The 22,339-nt window shown below is 36.0% G+C and overlaps 1 protein-coding gene across 1 annotated transcript in view; it reads left to right on the top strand.

Moving 5' to 3' along the window:
* The window catches only part of LOC145681862 (kelch-like protein 12), a 60,156-nt gene that overhangs the window by 15,849 nt on the left and 21,968 nt on the right, over positions 1-22,339 (top strand). Inside the window, exons 5-9 of the mRNA XM_081753470.1 lie at positions 540-736; positions 7,972-8,164; positions 10,734-10,846; positions 21,354-21,508; positions 21,615-21,791. Of these exons, the coding sequence (XP_081609596.1) occupies positions 540-736; positions 7,972-8,164; positions 10,734-10,846; positions 21,354-21,508; positions 21,615-21,791 (835 nt within the window). The remainder of the gene's footprint in view (positions 1-539; positions 737-7,971; positions 8,165-10,733; positions 10,847-21,353; positions 21,509-21,614; positions 21,792-22,339) is intronic.

The following is a 22,339-nucleotide window of genomic DNA, read 5'->3' on the forward strand; positions in this document are numbered from 1 at the left end:
AGCCTACGTAGCATATTTAATATGAGAATGTGTATTTTATTTTATTTATCCCATTTCCACCTTAGGAGCTCGAGGTTCGTGGCTTCGTCAGGAGATACAAAATGCTTTAAAAGAACACTTCACAGATACTATACATTCAACCAAAGATACGACATAACAGAATATTAGTTACTGCGAGAGTGTTTACTTTTGGTTCCACAAAAAATGCGGCCAGTTACGCAGGTTTAATTTATTATTTCTCTAAATTTCAAATGCATGAAAATAGACAACAAACATAAAAATTTTAAAAATTCGTAAGTTAACTCTCTTCCTTTCTTCGTTTTATGTTATTTTTTTAAATTCTTATATTAACGTATCTTCTTGATAATATAAAGAAAGTGTTTACGATGTTCTTTATCTCTGGTATCATTTTTACTGGTAACTGATTGTTAACCTAAGAAAAAATACAGAAAAAAATATATAAGTATGAACAGTTAGTATTTTATGTGAATAACTTTTTTTATATTTTTTATTTTATTTTATTTTTATTTTATTTTAAGGTACTGGAACATGTTCGATTGCCCTTGTTGAGTCCTTACTTTCTGTATGACTGCGTTGAGAGTCAGATGGTTATAAGACAGTCGCCGGAATGTCGACATTTAGTTGAAGAAGCAAAGCTTTTCATCTCCTTCCAGATCGGAGAAATAAACTGCAAACCTCGCGGACCAAATACAGAAAAAATGCGGGAACTTGTCAGGTAATAATATACTAGTTATATCGACCAAGAAATAGTAATAAAACTTACAACTTTTTTCTTCTTTCCAAAAAAATTAAATAAAATATTCATGCATTGTTTAAGTGTGTTTTACTCATAGTGTGTTTTACTTGTCTAGTATCTGTGGTCGTTAGCAGCCTCTTAGTGTGCTCATCTTGTAATGTGGGTTCTATTCAAGGAAGAAAATGACAGAAGAATGAGTCGTAGGTTCGCCATTAATATGAAACTAAAAGAAATAAAAATAAGTATGTTTACAAGAAATATTTGAGGTAAAGACTTCGTTTCCACATTCTACATTTCCAAAGTTTTTTCTAGCTTTTCTTTTAAAATTATATGAACAATATGATATGACAACCATGTTGACTCTGTAATTATTACTTAAGTAATTAGTTTTTTTTTTGACCAGAGTATGCACTTCTTTATTAAAATTAAATATTTCGTTACAGTTTCCATAACGTAACGTTATGATCCTCTAACGTTAATTGTCATATGTATGCTCATATTAATGTAGGTAATAGAGACATGGAGTAGGTTGTTAGAAAGAATTGAAAAATAAAAATTCACGGATATTTGGGAATAAGAAGAAAAGAAAGAGAAAAATGATAATAGTGATTATATATATATAAGTGGAAGAAAAACAGAGGCGGTATGCTTTATTACGATTTTGACTGGACATACCGGCTATCTAAATGTTGAAATTCAGTGGTGGTATGTTGCCTAAAAGATTGCATTTCTGTTTCCATAAGAAATCAAAATCATGGAAGAACTTTTCGTAGTTACGAGTGGGGTATGGAAAGGCTTTGCCCCCGCCTGCAACTTTCTGTGAATAATAATAAAAATATCCCCATATGTTGTATTATAGAGAATTAACCTTATATACGAAAATGCTCTAAAACGGATCCTTTTAATATTAACAATTTTAAACAATTTCCTGCGGGTAAACTCCCGGACTCCAGACCCACGGAAGGTTATTATCCAATTATTACAAAGACGCAAAAATACGTTTCAATGAAAATACGTAAGCTACGTCAATTTAATATTCTTGACACACCAAACAATAAACGAACACTTAAGTAAAAAAAAATAGTTTTTTTTTTTGTTTTGTTTGTTTTTGATTGCATAAACTGTATTTTCTTCTCGTAAATACCGAACTCAGTTTTTTTTTTTTTTTTTTTTTACCATTGTAGACAAAAGAAGTTCCGGCGAACTTTTTCCGATTTCAGTTTAAACGAGTCGCCTCATACTAGAGGTCTGCACGGGCTGGAATTTGTAGCCCAGGCCCGGCCCAGCCCGTGAATTTATAATGTGAGGCCCGACCCGAGTCCGAAATATGTTTTAGCATTTAGGCCCGAGCTTGTGTGATAATCAAATTAGCCCGACATAAGCCCGAATTACAGAAACTTAATAATTAACGCAAAATTGTATTTTTATTTACAGCACTTAGCAGTTGTGCTTTAAAAGTTCTCTAGAAAGAATGGTGATTTATCGTTCTACAGTATATTTACAAAGTTAGTCCAGAAAAGGCCCTAGAAATATGATTGTACATTTAAAAGTTTACGGCCAGAGCGCAGCCCGGGCTCGAAGTGATATGCATTTCTATTCGGCCCGAGCCCGTGCAGGCCTTTACCACATACACTGCCTTTTGTTTGGACTGGACCCATGAGTGATTTCTTTGTAATGTGAGGTGTTTTTTAACCTAACCAACACGAGTACTTGCGTAGGAGAAAGGGGTGAACAACTCTTTTTTAACCTTTTAGGATTTATGGTAACAAAAGTTACCATATCCTAGTCTTGTCTTTAACCGCATATTTAGGTCCTGTAACACTAACAGGCATTTAAGCCTTTTTTTATTGGTCAAGTCAAGTATGAACAACGCAGGTGCGTTTTGGAACTAGATGGTTAACTTGGTGGCACCAAGTGGGGGCGAAAGAGCGTGAATTTTTTTTTTCTTAAGGCAAATAAAAAAAAAAATTCCCGCCCTTAGTTTTCAAGATATCAAATGGAAATTTTGCATACGGATTGTGTGTACTTTTGAATATTTCTCAATTTTTCGAGATCCCTCCATGAACCCTAGCCCGGGCCCGAGAGGAGTAAAACTTTTGAAATCTGTTTTCGAAAGAATTCCCGATTTTCCCGTTTCTGGTGTATAATACGGACAAGCGAGTGGTACTGTTAGAAAGGATGCTCTATTCTGAGAAAAAAAAAATGAAGTATGAACCATGATCCTACGATAAACAATAAGGAAGCAGTAACTTTTTGACTGGAAGTGTAAAATTTACCTCAAAAAGTGGAAATCCTAAAAGCGTTAAAAACAAAACATAGGAAAATCATAACAAAAATGTTGGTGTTGCTAACTTAGAAATTATTTCTACATGAGAAATAAAATTTTTGACATGCAAAGCAATTCGTTACTGTGTATAAAAAATGATTTATTAAAGGTATATTAGCATCCACTTTCCAGTGACGGTATGTCTTGATCACTGAAAAACCAGAGGCGGTATGTCTTCATCACTGAGAAAACAGAGACGGTATTGCATACCACCGCATACCGTCTCACTTCGACCACTATATATAAACAGTTATAATATAAAATTTTAAAATGAATGGTAAATTATAACAATATCTTATTGTTACATGTTATAAATTTAAAATTATATAATAACAGGGTGTCTATTGGTCACGAAAGTCATGAAAAAGTCACGAATCAGAAAACGGTCATGAAAGTCAAGAAATGTAGCTTTTGGATCACTTTTTTTTTTTTTTTTTTTTTATCTGTCGTGACTGTATCTGTAGTATCTATAAGTAGTGACTGGAAAATTTTGTTCTATTAAACGTCAAAATGTCTATGGTCGACTTTAGACGCTAACAAATCGCAAGCAAAGTACGGTTCTATCTCATGCATGAAAATTCGGCCTAAATCGCACTTAAATTTGTTATTGAGATTGTTCTTCAGCTGGCATCATTGAGCAGTAGCGATGCAAATTGCATCGCCGAAATCACCTATGCATCTAACCGGTTTATTCAACTGTGAGAAAACACCAAGTTTTTATCGCTCTAGGAAACAGCATGGATAAATGCTAATGAATATAGGTACTGTCATTAGTTTTTGAATGTTTTGAAATTTTATAGTCTGGTAAAGGAAAGGTCATGAAATTTCATTTTGGAATTTTAATAGATACTCTGAATAAGCAACAATTAAAATTGTATATCAATAATTTAATATTATGATATGTCTATTACCTATATTAATATGAACATACATATGCCAGTTAACGTCTGAGGAAAATAACGTTACGTCATGGAAGCTGTTACGAAATATTTGTTTTAATGAAGAAGTACATACTCTGGTCAGAAAAATATTAATTATTTAGCTATTATATTATTGCATAACAATGTTAGACCTCGGATTTTAATCCCGCTCCTGGCTGTTGTAATATATGGTTTTTCAGGGTTCTTTTCCAGTCCTATTAGGCAAATGCTGGAATGACATCTTTCTTTGTTGGTCTTGGCCGACCTGTTTGCAAGATTTCTTTGTATATTTAATGGTTGTTACCAGTGCAAAATTGCTTCAAAGCTTAATAAAAACAGAAAGTTAATCGTAATTTATGCGAACGATTTTGATCGCGCTAAAACTTATATATGCACGAACTTCAGTTTGCTACATACTCTAATGGGAATCAGAGTAAAGTTCTTGCAGTAGTGTCTAAACTTAATAGGTGTTGGAAAGGGTATGTGATATCCCTTTTCTATGCAAGTTTCCACGACATATTTTTAAAGCAGTATCAGAACAATTGGTTTATTGTCTAAAACAGATTTTCGCATGCTATTGTGATCCGCTAACACAAGAAACCAGTTTATAAATTTTCACTCACAAATCGTATCTGGAATAGAACCCCAGACAAATTGGCGAATTCTGCTCTGCACATGACATAGGCTTGGTTCAGGCGAGCAGAAAAGTCTGCTACGGGCTCGCAATAAACTCGGGCGGGCGTTTCAGTCCAACATAGAAAACAGTTTATTTCATTTTCAGCTACAGTTGTCTTCCATGTTTATTGATTTACGCAATGACGAAGAGAAGTTTTTAAAATTATTTTTGCATGAGCAGCACTTCGTTTGATGAACTCTTAACGAACATAAGTTAAGTGATAAAATTAAAGCAGAAGGTACTATCATAAAACTTCTGATACCCAGTTTAAATGTTAACTGTTACATTAAATGTAAGCTTATTATGTTAACTAAATATCGTTTGTATCGTGCAGAAAGTAAGAAATTCAGGGACCTATTCATAGACATTTTCAGTTACTATTAGCGTCCACTAGCTTGGTTTAACTATCGCGTGACAAATGTCGATTTTTTGACATGTTGGCAACTTTAAAAATTAAACACTTATTTGAGCGTTTCCATATATTCCGCTCTTAAGGGGGTAAGAGAAGCATTTCAGTAACAGTAAAATTTCCCTTTATTTATTCATAAAGAGCCGAATGTGAGAATTCACTTCGATTAGAAATGTAAAATTTGGAATGTAAACCTCGAAATAAAAATAATGGAACACAGGTTCCAGAGTTTCTGATTTTTTTTTCTTTCTTGAAGAGGAGAAGGTGAATTTCTATAGTAGTGTGGTCGCGGTGGCTCAGTGGTAGTGTGTTCACCTCTGGTGCGTGGCGTCCCTGTTTCGATTCCAGCTCGCGTTAAGTGGGCTTTGTGGTGAATAAACACCGTGTGCTTGGATTTCTTCGGGTTCTCCCGTTTCTTCCCTCTTTCTTCATCCTACCATTTCTTTCATTCTCATCATCACCGTTTCCTTTAGCCTACCCGGCATAACCGTGGTACGTAAAACTCAAAGATTTCATTTCATTTCTATAATAGTGAAATTTCCCTTTATATATATTGAGAAAGTGTTCAATGTGAGGATTCGCTTAAATTGAAGATGTGAAATTCCGAATGTAAACTCTTAAATAAAAATATTGGCTTTAGTGTTTCCGAATAGTCCACTTCTAAGGTGGGAAAAGGGGTATATTTTTATAATTGTAACGTTTCCCTTTATTTATTCATACAGTGCCGTGTGTGAGAGTCTTAAGTTAAAGATGTGAATTCCAAATATGAACTTTTACATAAAAACAATGGAACATGTTTCAAGGCTTTCGTATATTCCACTGCTAAAAGAGGAAGGGCGGTCATTTACATAATATCAAAATTTCCACTTATTTATTTACAGTCTAAGTGGATAGGGGAGTTCAAACTTTATGCCAAAAATAGAGTATGTAATGGGGTTTTGTAATCACACTATTATTGAAATGCGATCATCAGGGGGAAGGTGGTTCAAGTATTTTACGAATAACTATAAAAGGATTTGAGAAAATCCTCAATATGTGTAGCACACCACAAGGAGGCAATGCAGCAAACCAAACAGAAACAGATGGTCTGATTATCGTAGGTAGAGTTTCATGGCAAGATTTTAAGTTGTTCTTTATGTCAAGAAACATTCAGTTGCTATCTCTAAAATAGCAACGATGTGCGCAATATTATCAATTATGTGAGAACTAGCAATATTTTTCTTACGCATCCAGCACGTTTTTTTTTTTACCTCATAATTACGCGTACCATGATGTTCAACTAATGTTTGTGTTAAATCTAATATTTTTAAAAAATTAATACATTAACAATGGGCGACAAATTGTCAGCCGAAAAACGATGTTTTTTTTTTTCTTGTCTGTTCTGCTATTATGTTGATGGTTGTTTTGGACTCAGCGTTCCTTTTCAGCACAGAGGCTATATAATACGTGACCTCTACCTAAAGTATAATGCTGTGTTACAAATGGTTCATTCATTCCGGAATGAGTGATATAAGAAATCTCATAAAGGAACTGGATTAACAATAGAGGCTCGTTCTCCAAACCTATTTGTTGTCTATTGTTGTTAATATTACAATAAAGTGTTCATAGCCTCGCTGCTGAAAAGGGATGTTAAACTAAATTCAAATGTAAATACTACATGAATTATTATTATTATTATTACATTCACTCAGCCGTGTAACTCTCAGCCGGTGCCTTGAGCATTCAAAACCGGCGAGGTATCATCATTGGAAATGTTTATTTTTTATTTCCGTTATCCTTTATTTCATAAGTAAAGGAAAAAGGGAGGAAAAAAAGGAAAGGGAAGGTCAGGGACAACTACAGACAAGGGATTGATAAACAAAAACAAGCAAAGCAAAAGGAAAACAAAAACAAAAACAAAAACAAAAAAAAAAAAAAAACGGAAACAAAACAATTAAGACGTAACGATATCTTGACTCTAGTTTTAAGGTGTTACTATGTCACTAGTAACACAACATGAATATTAGATTCTCTCATTAAAAAGTAATAATAATACATATCAATGCTGTTTTTTTTTCTTTGTTCTTTCATTAAATTTCTCACACAGGCCTCAGTCTCACACATCTTGTTCCGTGCCTCTCGCTTTTTATTTCATTCTTGACATTTTTTACACTTTAAATACCATATCTCGGATATTTTTGTATTTCGTTAATGAATAGTTCTACGTTCAGTTCTTCGATTTCCATTTCTGCGGTTTGCCGACCCGCTACACCTGCGCGGACTCGCTGCGAGCCAACAGTCTCCGCAACCCAATTTTTGCCCGCTGCGAGTCCGCAGCAGAGTCGCGCGGGAGAGTCTGCTCGTGTGGCATGAATAAGAACCAATGTATTTCCGGCTCGTGCGGGTCCGCAGCAGACTTTTCTGCTCGTCTGAACCGAGACATGTAGATGACTGAAAAAAAAAAAAATATATATATATATATATATATATATACCAACACAACGGGAATACATAGGAGGATGAATGTGGTTCAACCAACAATCACACTCAACGTTGACGAATAAAATGCAGTTATACGACCTTCAATTTTGGTAAATTAAAGGACGAAAGACAAATAACGTAACTGTAAGTTTCATTGATTATGGCAATTGAATGAGCATACATTTATCAGTTGGACTGTGGCAGAATTCGTTCCATTTTCAGCTATGATATTCATGTTTGGCTAGGATATTGTCGCAAAAGAACATAGCATGTTTGTTACTGGGCAAAATTTTCATTAAGGGAGTCATGGTTCTTGCAGAATTTGATTATGCTGGAAAGTTGGTGATTCGGAGAGTAGTCAGAAATATCAAAGTGAATGCGCATATTTCCAGATTATGACTTCCATTTAAAATCACGAAGCAGCTGCAGATACATCAGAACTGTAGCAAGAGCACTATCTGTAGCAGTGTCAGATGATCAACTTGTTGACGAATGGAAATGTGTGCAGCTTGAGCATGAACCTGCTGGATTTGAAATTACCTCTTCACGTATTGACAGTTACTGGGCTCTTTTTATGACACTTAAGAAGGCGGATGGTTCGCCAAAATTTCCTCTAGTAAGTAAAGTAATAAAAGCTGCACTCTGCCTGTCCCATGGTAATACAGATATTGAAAGGAGTTTTTCAGTGTCGAAAAATGCTCTGACAGAGGAAAAGACAGATGTCTTGTAGAACCTTTGAACAGTATTTTGATTGTGGAAGATGCCTTAAAGTTTTATAACAACAAGCCTCATCTCGTTCCAATTTCTAAAAAGATGATTACCTTGGGTCAAAATGCTTATAAGCATTACCAACAGTTTCTGAAGGAACAGCGACTAGCCAAGGAAAGAAGTGCCACACTTAGAGAAGAGGAAGAGAAGTTGAAAAAAGCAGAATAACAAAAACTGGAAAATGCAAGAAGTGCTAAGAAAAACATAGAAGAAATTAAAAGCCAGCTTGGTGAAAGGAAGAGGAAGTATAGTGAGACCAAAGAATTGCAAATTCTCTGCCTGGTGAAGCCACAGATAGACTTCGGAAGGCTCTTAGAAAAAGGGGACCTGAAGGAGGCACAAATCGCGCAAGGGATGTTGGAAGGTATCATGTCATTGAAAGAAGAGGAATGCAAAGAGCACAAGGACGTTCAAACTCTTCAGAAAAGTGTTGAAAAGAAGAGAAATGCTCTAATTACATCGTTTTTTTAATGCACAGCCAAAGAAGAACTGAAATATCTCCAAGTGCAAAGGTTTATATATATATATATAAAATGCTACTGAGATGTCAAATAATAATGTTATTGTATCTTTGAATAAAGCCAATCCCCATCCAGGATCAGAAATAAAAGCTTTATTCTGCTGAAGACTGTAGAGCTGAGTTATCCCTCAGCTTTCTTTATATATGTGCAAAAATTGAAAATGTCTTTATTCATTTGTGAAGATTGGAAAATAGATAAATATATTTTTTTATTTCTGGTCTTAACTGGCATCTTGGTAGGGGTAAATCACTATAAAAAAATGTTACATTTCTAACTTATAAAAAAGTTGATTTGTGAAGTTCCTTATCAGAGGTGAGTTGGTCTACAAAGTCTCCTTTTGTGCTTCATTTGGTCTACGAAGTAGCTATTTTCAATGCCATTAGACTCTCCGATGCCTGCATTTTGCGGTGAACGGGGTTCCGAATTAAATGCTTGCTGTAGTTCAGATTTCACAGTAGGTTTCATATAGCCTCGGTGCTGAAAACAGGCGCCAAACTTTAACCAATCAACCAACCAACGTACACTTTCCGAGATGGTATGTCACATTCCATATTTGTATAGACAGTACAGTTTCCTTTCGTTCACATTCACATGCATGAGATTTCCAGCCACACAAGATCAATCCTCAGATTTCATCACTGAATTGAAAAAAAAAAAAAAAAAAAAAAAATCCATTTTTGACATTTACAGATGTACGAACGAACAGCTCTGATACCAATTCCTTTGAATTTTTTGGTTTTTAAAGAACGTTACAAACATCGCCATATACAGACTGTAAGTGGTCTGGAAAACTTATACTGTGGAGAAGTGGAAGGGAATACTCTGCCTCCATGTCCAGCACAATTTCTTACAACTGAAACATGGTGTAGAGAAGTTCTCAGTACTAGTAGCTCATTAGTGCATAATTGATGGTGCATCGTAGGATTTCGTGAGCAAAGTACTGTTTCAAAATCGTTCACATATATCTCTATCAAGCCTTCTGTAATAGTTCGTTTTCTGATAATCCTTTTTGGAAGGGAATTGAGAAAAAATTCCTGCTACATATGCAGTATTCATTTGTAAATTATGTCAGCTGTAAAATCCGTAATAAAGAAACATTGTTATCGAGTAACAAAATAAATTTGGAGAACTCTTAACATGAACTGGAGACAGTTGTTTAGTATTTCAACTGTTTCGTGAAAAATAATAGTTTTAAGAGTTTCGTTAACATTTTGTAGTTTACAGTACTTTAATTTAATTAACTTAATAAAATTAGATAAAAATTTTAAATAGCAATGTTTAGGATTTTAGATTTAAATGAGAAATTTGTTTTCTCCTCTGTACGTTCTCCTTCTCCTAGGACGTTAAAGTGAAAGATTTCATTTTTTTCAATTACATGACAGTTTCAGTGTTTCTTGTGTTGTAAACAATTACAGTTATATTTTAGTTTTGTACCTTTCAGTACGTGTGAACAAGTGAAAAAGTGAAAAAAGGTTCTGATGTGGAGTGACATAATAAAAAGATGTTAGATGCATTGTAGCTGAATCTTGCTCGTCAAACAAGTTTATTGAAGAAGGTATCATGTATGAATACTTGTAGGAAATACGTAAAAGGCACTATGATAATACCAGTAAGAATAAATTACGTGTGAAAAGAAATACACACTTTATCGAGCACGCAGCTTTCAACTTTGATCTAAATATTAACCTCGTGATATTTTAGTATGAGTCACGTTAAAAAAATTCTCGCCACACATTTCTCTTTCAAACCCGTTATTCTAGGTAAAATTAAGTCAAACAAAATTTATGTTGTTTGACCGTTTGAGATCCATACTTCTAGCTATATTGCCTTTAAAAGAGAGATCGTGGTTCAATTTTTTGAACAACTGTAAGTTGTCATTTCTTTTAATTCTTGTAGGTAATAGTTGCTGTAGGAGGTGAGGATGATAAAGTAGTTCTACGTTCAGTCGAATGCTATGACCCTGCAACACATCAGTGGAGAACGTTGGCATGTCTTCCGTTTGCTGTGAGGTATGTTCAAACAATTAAAAATCACAGAGAACTGTGATACTGATCAACTAATTGTAACTATCTTATTAGCATGCAATGTTCTGTTATCTCTATGTATAAAAGAAGTTCTTAAGTGAGTGAGTGACTAACTGACGGACTGATTAACGCCCGGGTCAAACCGATTAAGCTAGAAACTTGAAATTTGGACAGAGCGTAACGTGACGTAAGATTCCACAGAGAATTTTGTAAATTCAGCGAGAAAGGGGGGAAAAAGAGGATGGCAATTATTATAGTAAAATGTCCATATCTCCGAATCTCTGAAGCGTAGAGACATGAAATTTGGTATATGGACGTCCCCTTTAAAAAAAAGATACGTGTTTCACTGTTTTTGTTATTTCTCATAAAAGGGAAGAAAAATGGGTGGGATTACAACTGGGATAATAGGATGGTCATATTTCGAAATCCTTTGAGGTTGTAAACTTGAAATTTGGTATTTAGACTTTTCATTTAAAATAATTAAAAATGTTTTCTCTCTCTCTCTTTTTTTTTTTAATATTTCCCCTTTAATAAACGAAAAAAGTTGAAAAGAAAAAAGGATAGGAGGTACAGTTGTTGCAATAAGACAACTAAATCTCGAAACCCCTTAAGGTTACAGACACACAAATTGTTTTTTAGGCTTTTTATTTAAAATAATTAATGATGTGTTTATTTTAATTTTATTATTATTGTTATTTTGTAATGTTTCGGTTAGAATGGAAGAAAATATAATGGACTTCGCAATTGTTGTAATAAGATGGTCATATCTCGAAATCTTTCAAGCTTAGAGACATGATAGGGATGAGACTTGGTATATAAACTCCTTATTCAAAACAAGTGAGTATTTGCCACAACGTTTCCAGAAATTCCACTTTAACGAGAGAGGGAGGAGGGGATAGTTTCCGTTTTTTTGCTCAATATATAAATATGACTTAGAGGTTTTCAGTCTCATCGTCACGGGAAAATGAGTGAAACATTTAAAATGAATTTCTGAACACAGCGTTGAGCTGACATGAGTTTTTATTATTTCACTTTGATTGAAATGCGTATTCTAAGGGGGAAGGAGTGTACATTTCTCAAAAGAATGATGCCATAAACGTATTCTTGCCATGCAAAGAACGGAAGCAAAGACAGAAGTATCAGGTTCGGAGCTGTAGGCCAAACAAATGCGGGGGTCTGGGGCGAAGTATCCAGCTAGCCTAAGATAAGTAGTAAATTAAAATTCCAATATCGACATCCACAGAAAGGAACTTCGAATGAGTTGAAGTTGGGTATATCACGTTAAGTTTCCCATAGATTTCCCGAAAACCATACGGTGCCCTTCTTTCCCATCTCTGTATGTTTTCACAGGCTCTTACAATATATATATATATGTATATATATATATATATATATATATATATATCGGGTGTTGCAAAATAAGTGTTACAACTCTTGGGAGGTGACTCCTGCCACTGAGACAAGAAATAAAGTTCTCTTGAACTTTCAGCTATCGGACATAGTTTCAGATCTACAAGGTGCCGAAAGCGTGGGAAAATGACTTTCGGACGCCAATAGTTGGGAAACTATCCAACGTAAAGAGAGCGGGTAAAAAATTCACTGAAGAAGTCACACCTGCTGTATTGAATTTTGCATGTTTCACAATTCTACCATGCACGCGCAAGGGATTCCCCAAAGGAACGTAGGGAGTCCTGGTTAATCTGCCAAATAAAAATTGGTCTAAATGGATATGAATTGATAGGGTTTCTAGCAGGTAACAATAATTCGTTTGTATTAAGTCGATATCTGGAACAAATACAAAATGGCGGATACTTTCATGCCTGTTGTGTGTGGTTGCATAATCGCCAGGAACAGATGCTGGCCAACAGTGACGTTCTGAGTATTAAGTGTAGCGAATTTGTACTCAAATGCTCTAGAAAGACATCTGGAATGTCGGTAGAGCACAACAGATGAAGCAGGGTGATTCACATATGTGGAGACCCTTAACAAAAAATGCTCAGAAATGCACTCATACTAAGTAAACGTGAGTTCAAAACGTCGGAAATGTAAGAAATAGCATCAAGAACATGAAAGCCATTGCCCATTCACTAATAATATTCCCTCAAACCGATGCAGTATGATGTGCATGGTTGCATACCAATAAGGATGCAACAACTGAGGCCAAGTTGAAATTGAGCGAGGGTATTCACTAAGAAACTAGGTAAACTAAAGGAATGTCACTAGTGGGATCGCATGATCGATATTGAAATGTGGCTAATGTGTGTGTGGATATCAACATGTAGCTAATGGACAAATGTCAACGTGTCGCACTACTGCTGGAACACCTCCCCAGGTGCGAAAAATAGGAAAATAACGTTGCACATTCTGCTATTACATCTGGTGCACTTTTTGGTAGAACGTAACTAGAACACGATTGTATTAATGTCCCTCTTTGTTTGGGACATTGTCCCACATGCGACACATATGAAAAGAAATCTCTTAATCAATGTTTCAAATTATGATAGAGCGTGAAAATAACGAACTTGTATCATGCCCCACGTCCTCTGGGATAAATAACGTACACGAAATATAGGAAAATACCTCTAGAAATTCGTATCTTACACACAGTGCACATGCCAAGACAAAGACGAAAATGAACCAATTTGGCACATGTAACACTACTGCTGGAACACCATACACATGGAAAATAAAACGACATGAGAGATAGGAAGAAACGTCTTAAAGCTCTGATTGTTTACAACTGTGCAGTAGAAGTAACAAAATGAAACATACAAGCATGTCGGGAGGCTGTACAATAGCGCTTGCCAAACAAAGTGGGTACTCCTCAAAGAAATGAATACAGTGAAAGTGAGGATCCCTCGAAGCCTTAGGGCTAGAGCGCTCGCTTTCGCTCGCGTGGTCGAAGTTTCCAGTCCTACTGGGAGCCCACGGCGTCAGATTCAAGACCCGAGTAGTTATTTTCCTATTTTTCGCACGTGGGGCGGTGTCCCAGCAGTAGTGCGACACGTTGACATTTGTCCATTAGCTACATGTTGATATCCACACACACATTGGCCACATTTCAATATCGATCATGCGATCCCACTAGTGACATTCCTTTAGTTTACCCAGTTTCTTAATGAATACCCTCGCACAATTTCAATTTGGCCTCAATTGTTGCATCCTTATTGGTATGCAACCGTGCACATCATATTGCATCGGTTTGAGGGAATATTAAATGGTGAATTGGCAATGGCTTTCATGTTCTTGATGCTATTTCTTATATTTCCGAAGCTTTGAACTCACGTTTACTTAGTATGAGTGCATTTCTGAGCATTTTTTGTTAAGTGTTTCCACACATGTAAATCACCCTGCTTCCTCTGTTGTGCTCTACCGACATTCCAGATGTCTTTCTAGAGCATTTGAGTACAAATTCGCTACACTTAACACTCAGAACGTCACTGTTGACCAGCATCCGTACCTGGCGATTATGCAACCACACACAACAGGCATGAAGGTATCCGCCATTTTGTATTTGTTCCAGATATCGACTTAATACAAACGAATTATTGTTACCTGCTAGAAACCCTATCAATTCGTGTCCATTTAGACCAATTTTCATTTGGCAGATTAACCGGGACTCCCTACGTTCCTTTGGTGAACCCCTTGCGCGTGCATGGTAGGATTGTAAAATATGCAAAATTTAATACAGCAGATATAACTTCTTCAGTAAAATTTTTATCCGTCCTCTTTACGTTGGATAGTTTCCGAACTATTGGCGTCCGAAAGTCATTTTCCCACGCTTTCGACACCTTGTAGATCTGAAACTATGTCCGATAATCGAAAGTTCAAGAGAACTTTTTTTCTTGTCTCAGTGGCAGGAGTCACCTCCCAAGAGTTGTAACACTTATTTTGCAACACCCGATATATATATATATATACACATTACCCGGGCATAAACAAATAGATACCCAAAAATGAGCGTGTGGTCACTAGCATGTAGCAATGCAGAGAATATTAATAATATCCTGTGACAAGTAGCACTATTTGTCAATGAGTGCCTCAGATAACTGTTGTTCGTTTGCGGGGAGGGTCTGTGTTGTTGTTCGTCAATTTTAGATCTGTAAAACGCTAAACATTTTCTAGAGATTTATAGAGGAGCCAGCGAGAGAAGGTCTCTGACAGTTCGCAGTGGCGTTGCCAGTGCGCATGTGGTAACAAACGTCAGAGACCAACTCTTGTTGGCCCTGCTATAATACCATCTTGTATCTTCCAGCAGTTGGCAGCTTTTCCTATGCCATGGTGCCCTGATATCTATGAATTGTGTGGTGTCCCGCAACAATTCGCCTATTTTGTAATAACCCATCTTGCAATACTTCGATTTATTTCGCAGCATTAGTGAGCGTGACACCATTATCGGTGTTGCGCTATTTGATGGCCTTGCATTCTGGCAGTTACCTGGCATCAAAGTTTCCATTGAAGGTGCTTTGTGCGCAGTGTGAATATGTCCAGTCGAAACCACTACTCTTCACATTAGAGATGCAAAAAAGCCGGCTTTTTTGAATCGATGGTTTTTTTCACATAAAAAGCCGGCATTTTTGGAAAAAAAACGAGAATTTTGGAAATTTTGGCTTTTTTCAACTTCATGATTTTTCTATCTAAATAGCTTTCTTATAGTATATTCTATAGTTAGATAAGAATTTCATGACCTGAATGTGATATTTCGCTCTGAAATTCACCATCAAGATGGATGGAGCACATGTTTTACGAATTAAAGCTAACATGAAGAATGTAGTATTTGAGGGTAATTTTAGAGGCTATTTAACTTTATTTTAACTTTTGAGTTATCGACATTTTTTTTCTTCTTTAGTTTGTCATCCGTGTTTCATTTCTAAGAGCTTTTACTACTCTAGCTTCTAGCGCAAAAGTTAAACTTGCCCGTTTTTCTATTTATCCGTCAAAGCGTACGTTTTTCAATATACGCGTCAAACCGTACTTCCACATATCTGTTATACTGTAGCTGTGAAGTGATTTAGCAATAATTTTCCGGACACAACCTTGAATACCAATTTATACAAATAATCAGTAGCGGATTTAGAAAAGTACTTTAGGAGGGGTTTTTCTGATTGTTTCGTTTCCTAAAAAGTCCTAATTTTATTTGGGAAGTGCTTGAAGTTTATGAGTACAGGCATAACTAATATTTCGTTTCGTTTATATGTTTAGCAATAATCTTCCGGATACAACTTTAAAAATCATTTTATACTGAGAATCAGTGGCGGATTTAGAAAAGTATTTTGGGAAGGGTTTCTTACTAATGTTTAGTTTTTTTAAACATTCGTAATTTTTATTTGACGGGAGCTTAAAGTTTATGAGTAAAGGCATAAATAATAGATATTTCGTTTGTTGCAGACATTCCGTAACTTTGGGGAACGGGCTTCAGTCCGAAAGACCGCCCCCCTGACCTTCGCAAAACCGTCACTGCTGGTAATTAGTAATAATAACTATTTAAAAACAGTAAGAAAGGAAGTCGACCAACTCACAGTATACGCACTATTTCTACATTAACAGATGGAACAAAGAAAAGCTTTGTCAGAATGGTCGAATGCTGGTTGAATCCCGGACTTCCCGATAGAAGCTCAAAAGCTAATCACTCAGTCATGTTTGTTGTGCAGTTGTATTTAGCTTAACTTAAATATATTCCGTAGTCTTTTTTTTTTTTTTTTTTTGGGAGGGGGGAGTTCCGTAATGATATGTTGAATCCCTCTTGTTAAAAATTCAGAAAACTTGAGGATTGGGTAAACTGTGATGGTGGTTCTATAAAACTTAACTGTAGAATTTCAAGAATATACAGAACCAAAAGCTCTAGATGTGCAGCCTTTAAGTGTATCATATAAATCTAAGTATTTCTCTTATGTTTTATTTTAATTTTATTTTGTTTCAAAAAGAGGGTATGGAATATTTTGAAGTAAAAGTACTACATACTATTTTGCTAGTTATTTGTGTATTCTTTAAAAAGAAGTGTTTACTTTTAGGGTTGGCTGGTTTACACCAACTTTTTTTTTTTTAATAACTGGTTTAAACCACAAAAATAAAAAGAATGAAAAATGCGAATCGTGTAAACTTCATGGTGACGTTTCCAGATATCAAACCACCTGCAATAGTTTTATTTCCCTTTCACCTTTTAATCAAGGTGTCCCATGTTCAATTCTCGGTCGACCCACAAACCTTCTTTCATGCGTAACCCAAGTAGTGGTTCGGATGTCAGTTTAAGTGAAAGTCTTCTCCTTGATAACCTCGGTATTTCGTAAGGATGTTAAGCCTAAATATACGAAACAAACCAAATTGTATATTTCTGCATGCCTAAATGCGTGTTGTTTTATAAAGAAGCCAATATTGCTTAAATATATTGATAGAAATTGGCAAAATTTATCGATTGCCTACGTAGCTTCCAACATTAGCTTGGATTGGACTTTCAATGATATCTACGTACCGGTACTAAATTTGTAATTTAATACCTCAGTTTTAGCGTACTGATTATGGTACGTTGACCTTTAAATTTTACATGCAAAGCAATAACAGGATTTTCCCGTTATTGTCTTACATTTCAAGTAATGACGGGATTTTCCCAATGGCTAGGGCGGGAGATTCTCAACTTAAGAAGTTTACTGACCGCACGTCTTTAAGCTTATGGGAGTTCTTCCGGCATAACCCCGTTGTTGCATAATAACATCAAGGCGAAACAAACTTATTTCTGTGAATATGTAATATAAATACATAAAGCAAAAAATCTAAGTCAAAAAAGCCTGGTTTAAACCAAAAAAGCCTGGTTTAAACATCCCCCAAAAAACGGGTTTTTGGCATTTTCAAAAACAACCACGGTTCTTGCAAGCTCTGCTTACTTTTGTATATAGGAGGTTAAAAAATTCTTATTATATACATTGGTTAATCCTGTGGAATTCATAATGCAAAGAATGTTGAAGAAAAATTGTTTGAAATATTTTTTCGAAATTCATAGCTTATTTTCGATGTTTTATATTATTATCAGCATCAACCACTGATTAAATGATTTTTTGTGTTATAGAGAAGCGATACAAAGTCTGTTTTATCAATTTAAAGCAGTATATTGAAAAAAGCCCAAAATTTCCCAAGCAAAAAAGCAAAGCAGAAAAAACAGAGTTTTTTTCCAAAAAAGCCGGTTTTTTTCCGAGCCCTTGCATCTCTACTTCACATACTTTCCTCGGGCTATCAATGGTGCGGATACCAAGGCTCGTTTGAGGAGACCGAAGACACATGTAAAGCGGCCATTCATGTATCATCCACAGATTTCACTGGAATATGGTGAAAGAATGATGCGAACAATTTTGCTACTTATTGTAGGGAGAGGACATTCAAGGGAGGGATTTGGCTGGATGCAACCGTATCCGATTTGTCTCCCTTCTTACTGATGAAGAATGATATGTGCCTAAATTCATGTCAGTATGTTAGTCTGATAATAATTGTAATTCACCTTTTCATTTTTGACAATATGGTGTAACTTTAACTTCTGATTGTAACAGAAATCAAAAGTAACCACAAATTCCTCACCAAAATTTTCCTTGCATGTACGGTACAGTTGTCTTTTAATACCACGTTCTCTATAGAAAGTTACACAATTTGTTGCAGGCATTTCAGTTATAATATGCTTCATCCAGTTCGAGAACGTATTTCCAGCTGTCACCCAGTAGAATATGCTTACAGAACCATCGACATCGACAGTTGGTGCAAAGTTCTTAAGTGTGTTTTGGCAAACTAACCACAGATCACGATGAAATGTTGTGTGAATTGTCTTGTACGATGTTCTAACACGGTTTGCAATACCTCTCTGTATATCTGTGTTCTTTTCTGTGCGGTGTATGGACGGGATTTCGGTTGTTTATGTTCTACCGAAATCGCCTCATTCTATGCCTTTGCTGTTCTGTTTAACACACGTGCTATCTCATTCTTCGACACGGTGAATTCAAGTTCCATACATATTATTGATCATGGGACTATATCAGTATTTCATCAGAAGGTGCCGTTATGTAGCTTTAATAGTAGGGGTTATTCTTCAGCACGAACGTTCATATCTGTCAGGGTAAATTGAGGCCCAATGTATTTGTACGAGTGATGTCATTCTCTTTCCGCTAGGTTATGCTACTATAACTTGTGAAAATCATCACTATAGTTCAGAAACAACTCTGTGCTTACAATCTAGTCATGACTTAACCATGTGACCGTCATTATAGAATGGTATCCACCTGGACGCTTGTGAACTTTCTTTTTTCTTCTTACTTCTAATCTTCCTATCTGATAAAGCAGTTTAGCGAAATCAGGTTGTGATTGTTTTTATACTTTCTGGTAAGTAGTTAATTCTGTTCTCACTTCGAATCCCATTGTTCCAAATATATACGAAGGGTGATCAACAAAGACTGAGACTGATTATTGTACCGCAGTTTCCTTTGTTTCCGAATGCCGGCACGTTTGATAATTGAAAGAATGGTGTTTCATGTATACTCTTACTAGGTAGCAGCATTATCGTATCGGTAGGCTGGGAGTAATCCGCTGGGCTTGAGACACTGCTTCCATTTCGCCTCACAACGTGCTGTGTATATGCATACCGTGGAAGTTACACGAGAAGAACAGTATGGAGCAATACAGTTTTGTTTTCGCTTGAACCATACAGCTTCTGAAACATACGAAAAGCTCAAGCAAGTTTACGGTGAAAGTACATTACATCGAGCAACAATGTTTCGCTGGTTCAAAGAATTCAAAGAAGGACGAGTTTGATGCGTCAAGCAAGGTGGACCTGGTGTTTCGGCCTCTGGTGGGACAGAAAGAAACATCAATATTGCTGCTGTGATTGTCCGTGAGGATCGAAGGATAACATTACGTAAACTAAGTGAAGTGTTGGGAGTTTCATATGGTAATATTTGTTCAATAATGCACGATCACCTCCATATGTTCCGTGTTTGTGCCTGTTGGGTACCACAACTGTTGACTCCGGAACAAAAGGCTATACGAGTTGAGACTTCCCGTGAGGTGCTGCGTTCCTTTGCTGAGGGAGGAGATGAGTTTCTTCAGTCAATTATCGCTGGAGATGAAATTATCCCTTATAGCAAAGCTCTGCGGTACTCACTTTGAGACCTGTGAAGCAGTGGTGAAGAAGTGTGAGGCGATTCTAAAGGGAAATATCAAAAAATGGCATGCATCACGTGTTCCAGGAATGGCAGAAACGTTATAAAAAGTGCATTTACTTAGGAGGGAACTACTTTGAAAACGATCATGTGAACATAGAGTTTAAATAATAAACACATGTTTAAAAAAATCAGTCTCAGTCTTTGTTGATCAGCCCTCGTATATTGGTTGGTTGTATCGGAGTTGAGCGTCCCGTTCCGAACCACATGCGTTCCCACCGAGAATCGAATATGGGTCTCCCGTGCTGAAAATATCAAAATTACCAATATAGCCACGAGGAAGCTCTCAAAATATATTATTCCCAGCTGGAGCTCATGTGGTTCCGATCCCACGTTATGCTATAAGGCCACATCTCATATAACCTGCTGCTGAAAGGGACGCTAAACTCAAATCAAATCAAAGGTATATTAATTGTAGAAAAATGCAACAACAATTAAGAAAACTTTCAAAGCTTTTTATTTTATTTTATTTTTTAAGTCACTGTTACCCTGTCAAAGTCGCTGTTGTTAAAACATTTTCAGCAACCAGGGAAATGCATAGACATCTGGCTTACAATGGTACAAAGACATTTCCGCACACATTTTAGTAAAGTCAAAGCGAAGCAACATTTGCCATTAGTATCGTCAATTTGAAGAATTTCTTAAATAAGCACCTTCCACACCGCTGAGTTGGTCGTGGTTCAGATAATAATGAAGCATATTACATATGGCCACCCAGGTCATCTAACTTTACCAGTGCCACTTTTTCTTGTAGGATGTGTGAAAGATGTCGTTATCATGGCAAAAATATGGCAAACGCTTAAATTACAACGAAATGAACTTCTGTCATCGAACTCATAGATGCTGGTGACCTGCTGCCACATGTTTAACAAGAATTTGACTATCTTCTAAGCATGTCAGGTGACACGCAAAGTACACAGCAAATGTATGTGATTTCATTTACTGTTGTCTTGTGTACTTTTCTAAAATAGTTTACTTATGGGGATGTAAAAACTGTTCTATTTATTTGTAATTACCCTGTAGAACTTTCTGAAAATTGATGGGAATGTTTCAGGAAAAGATAATTATTTAATATCTGACCAATGATACACTTAGCTTTCGATACTGAAGATGTCATAATCGAAGTGTGGAAAACAATGAAACAAAAGAATAACAGAGACAAGTTCAATCTTTGCTAGTGAATGTTTGTAATTTGAAGAGTAGAAAATAATTTTTGCGTGTGTTATGAAAACGTGATTGTATGTTTTGTAACTGTTTTCGTGTTGTTAATAAGTGTTTTCCTCTTTATTTCGACCATTTAGTAAACATGGCTTGGTAGCATCAGGGAAGAATACGTTGTACTTAGCTGGTGGAGAGTTTCCTGATGGGAGTGCATCACGTTCTGTGTGGAGATACGACCCTGTTTTGGATGTATGGCAGGAAATGGCGCCTATGCTTGTATCGCGCTCGGAATTAGGTTAGTATTGAGTCGTCTCAATGTAATAATATGTTATTTTTATGAAATCCTTTTAATCCGTTGTGTATTCGTAATACTACAACTTATGAGTACTATGTTGTTTCAGGTTTAGCGATGCTCGATGGATTTGTTTATGCTGTAGGAGGATGGGAGGGCTCGTTTCGTTTGGATTCTGTAGAAAGGTACGATCCGCAAACTAATACGTGGCATCTAGTCGCTCCGATGAAGATGGCAGTCACTAGTCCAGCAGTAGTAGCACATGATGGCATGCTCTATGTAACAGGTAAAGTATGGTGTTTTTTTCTGTTGATTGAGAATGGTTCCAGTATAACTTAATCGTGTAAGCTGTATGTGGTACCTTGTAAATCTAATACATAAAAATTAAATATATGTTGGTGGGTGATCGAATCACGAGAAAACAGGTGAACCATTTGAAATGAATATTGAATATAGTTATTACCTATCTTGAGCTAAGTTTTTATCATGTCACTGTGATTTGAGGGCGTATCGTAAGAGGAATATGCAGAGGTCAAAATTTATACGGAGAATAGAGTATCTCATGACGCCCTCAAGCTAGGAATAAGAAACTTTGTATATAAACTCATCAAAAGTAAGGAGGCACGTATCCCAACGTTTTTTTAACTTACCGTGTTGAGGAGGAGGTTAGGGAAGCATTTTCTATATATTTTCGACACATTGAAATCCAAGTTAGCCGTTGTTTGTGGTCTCATCACGGAAAAATTGCTGACTAGTTTGAAATTATTTTTTATACATAGTTTGTACCGACCCCAAACTGAAGTTCTATCTTGTTGCTTTGATTAGAAGACTTAT

The sequence above is a fragment of the Thermobia domestica genome, chromosome 3, assembly GCF_964235325.1.
Source record: "Thermobia domestica chromosome 3, izTheDome1.hap1.1, whole genome shotgun sequence".
Lineage (NCBI taxonomy): Eukaryota > Metazoa > Arthropoda > Insecta > Zygentoma > Lepismatidae > Thermobia > Thermobia domestica.